The following is a 3,471-nucleotide window of genomic DNA, read 5'->3' on the forward strand; positions in this document are numbered from 1 at the left end:
ATGATTGGACATGCATGATGTCTAAGTTCCACTGGAATTCATTCATTACCCTAATAGTATGTCTTTTTCAAAATTTAATTTAAGTTTTTTCTTTTCATACTAAACCATTCATAATGTAAAATAATTGCAATAATGATCAAAATAATATGAGTTCGTATATGTGACATAACTATGGAAACATTATCATACCTTATATCTATTTTTGATATCTTACTAATTAAATGTACAATTATCGCTTACATAATTGTCAAATTATGTAAAATAATTTTAGTGATAAAATACTTCATTATTCTTTTATAATTGCCTAATAAACTACTAAACGTACACAGATTAATTTTATAAAATGTAATAAATGTAGTTAAGGGTAAATAAACTATATAAATGGTTCATCCTTATGTAAAAACTAAAAACTTAAGATTTTCTTAATCATGCATCATAAAACAATTTTCCAAATAATAGAAAAGTAATTTTTTAAAAGAAAAAAAAATATAAAAAAAAACTCTTATGGGCATTGACAAATGAAAAAAAAGGCCCAACATTTTTTCTGTACAATAAGTTTGGCACTCTGCTTTTAATTGTGGTTGGCATCTTTTATATTTTAAAAAAAAAATTTACATTAATATCTTTTTTTTTGTTGAACAATTTAAAATAATATTTAAATATATAGTTATGAAAATTGAGTAATTATGATAGATAATTGTCATAATAGATAGTAATTATTTAGCATAATTTGTTATTTATAGCATTTTCATTGATTGATACAAAATTACTTTACACTAGATTTCTATCATGACATATTAATTAAATTCATAAAGTTTTATCCAAAATCATGGTATTTTTTTCTTTCTTTCTATTCTATTGGATCCAATGAAGTTTGTGTAACTTATCTAGGGTATGAGAAGATAATAAAAATAAAAAAATATTTATAGAAAAACAGTAGTTAAATTATTTGGATGAAAATGTGGTCCCCATTGCATCCATGATCTTGAGATCAAGCCGTGTAACTTGAATCATGAGATTCCCTTTCCATATCCATTACGATACACATTATAACACTTTATCAAACACACCATCTCGCGATATATTAAAAGAAGAAAGTACATAAATAAATAACAAGAATTTCTCCTTCTCGTCTCTATTTTGTACTTTCTATAATTCTATCCCAAAATTGTTGTACCTTCAAATTCCTTTGGTAAAAATTAGAAATTACGTATGACAGAATACTATGATAAAAAAGTAAGTGAATTTTTGTCATATATTTTGTTCAACTATTATTACCATAAATTGCTATAAAAATTCATATGCTATGAATTGTCATCATTTGATATGTCTAATATTTGTATTATTACAAAATAACCCCTCATTCAAACTCCCAATGATACATAACTTCTTTCATGATAATTTCTCAAGGGATTTACTATTTTTTTGGGGTGACAAGGTAATTTAGTATTATATTCCATAATTCAGTATTTATATCTATAAAAAAAAATACTGAAACTCTGAAAGTAAAATTTATAGTAATAGAATTTTATTATGTAATTTCCTAATTTCATATTAATAAATTAATAAATAAATATAAAACAATAAATAATTTTTTTGATAATATCATAATAAAAAAAATTAAGAATACTCAACTTTATGGTTAAGTAAAAAAATGAATTTATTTTTTTGGCAGGTACATAAATAGGTTTTTATATTAATGTATTAATTCAATTAAATAATATAGTTTTCATATTGTCTCACATTATTTTTTGATAAGTAAAAAATATTAAAAATAATATTATATATTGCTTTTCTAATTATTTTTATAATACAAAAATTTAAACTAGTAGTAGTATAACATATTCATTTTCACAAAGAAAAAAGAAAAAAAAAAACAATCAACACGTTTATTACTCGCTCCCAATTTCTCTCAACCGGATAAGATCCCACCTTCAATCTCACACCGCTAATCCAACGGTTATCCTTCGACAAAAATCCACCTGGACAGGCTCAGAACCGTAGATCCCACTCTCATCACAACCCTTTCCCTTCAACCACCACCTATTTAACCCTAGTTAATTTCTAACCGTCCCCAATGGTTCATCAATCATCACCATCATCACCACCATCATAATAATAATAAACCTCCACACACACACTCGCACCCTTCTCTCTTCTTATCTTCTCTCTCTTCCACACACCACTCTCTCTCTTTCTCTCTCTTTCAACTCTCTTCTTCAAAATGTCTTCTTCTTTTTCTTCTTCTTCTCAGATCTAACACAACAGACACAAGATTCAGTTATTAAGTGACTCACCTTTCACCGTAAAACGACGTCGTTTCAATAGAATTCGAGAGCTTAACAAAATCGAAACCCTAGCCATGAAGAAAGCTGCGTACTCGTTTCCAGAAGAGGTGCTGGAGCACGTGTTCTCCTTCATCATCTCCGATAAGGACAGAAGCTCGATCTCGCTGGTGTGCAAGTCATGGTACGAGATCGAACGGTGGTGCCGGAGGAAGGTCTTCGTCGGAAACTGCTATGCCGTTAGCCCTCCGATCTTGATTAAGAGGTTCCCGGAGCTGAGATCCGTTACGCTGAAGGGGAAACCGCACTTTGCGGACTTCAATCTTGTTCCAGAAGGTTGGGGAGGGTTTGCTTGTCCTTGGATCAGAGCCATGGCGGGTGCGTATCCTTGGCTTGAAGAGATCAGGCTCAAAAGGATGGTTGTTAGCGACGAGAGCCTCGAGATTATCGCCAAATCGTTTAGGAACTTCAAGGTTCTTGTTCTAAGCTCATGTGAGGGCTTCACCACTGAAGGACTCGCCGCCATTGCTGCCAATTGCAGGTTTGCTTAGCTCTTCTTCTTCTTCTTCACTTTGCTTTGCTTTGGTCTTCTTTCATTTCGCGATCTATTGTGCTGTGTTTTGGTTTTATATCATTACTGTTTACTTCATTACTAGAAATTGTACTGTACTTTTTCTTTTTTGGGTTTTGAATAGTTTTTATTCTGCTTTATTGTTTCTGTTAGTTTTATTTTTTGTTTTGTGGTGTTTGGTTGAGAAATCAAATCAAGTGAACTATGATGTTTAATTTCCAAGTCTAAAGACCAAAGTATGTTGAAATCAGGTTATAGGCAATTTTTTTTGTCTTTTTCCGTTTTTCTTATTAATGATTTTTAGTAAAATCTAGAAACAGGAGTAATTTATTTTCTAAAGGAAAAACTACTAGCTAAATTGTTATATGAAAAGGATAACTTTTTCTTTTAATTTTGGACGGTGCTAGTTCGTGAAATGAGATAGAGATTTGTCTGCTATGTCATGGTAGCTAACTTTTTTTTCTAAGGTGAAAAAATTCAAACATTAATTAAGAGAGTAAATTATTTCATGAGGATGAGAAAAAAGGTTGAAATAATTAAAAGAATTTACAATTAACAATAACATTTTTTACTAATGATTTATTCTTCAGTTCAAGATAAAATTAATGAGGATAA

General features: G+C 29.6%; 1 protein-coding gene across 2 annotated transcripts in view; it reads left to right on the forward strand.

The window, feature by feature from the left end:
* The window catches only part of LOC107626119 (protein TRANSPORT INHIBITOR RESPONSE 1), a 3,971-nt gene continuing 2,636 nt past the window's right edge, over positions 2,137-3,471 (forward strand). For both annotated transcript variants that reach the window (XM_016328905.2, XM_016328906.2), the window contains exon 1: positions 2,137-2,826. In XM_016328905.2, the coding sequence (XP_016184391.1) occupies positions 2,363-2,826 (464 nt within the window). In that variant the 5' untranslated portion in view covers positions 2,137-2,362. The remainder of the gene's footprint in view (positions 2,827-3,471) is intronic.

The sequence above is a fragment of the Arachis ipaensis genome, chromosome B02, assembly GCF_000816755.2.
Source record: "Arachis ipaensis cultivar K30076 chromosome B02, Araip1.1, whole genome shotgun sequence".
Lineage (NCBI taxonomy): Eukaryota > Viridiplantae > Streptophyta > Magnoliopsida > Fabales > Fabaceae > Arachis > Arachis ipaensis.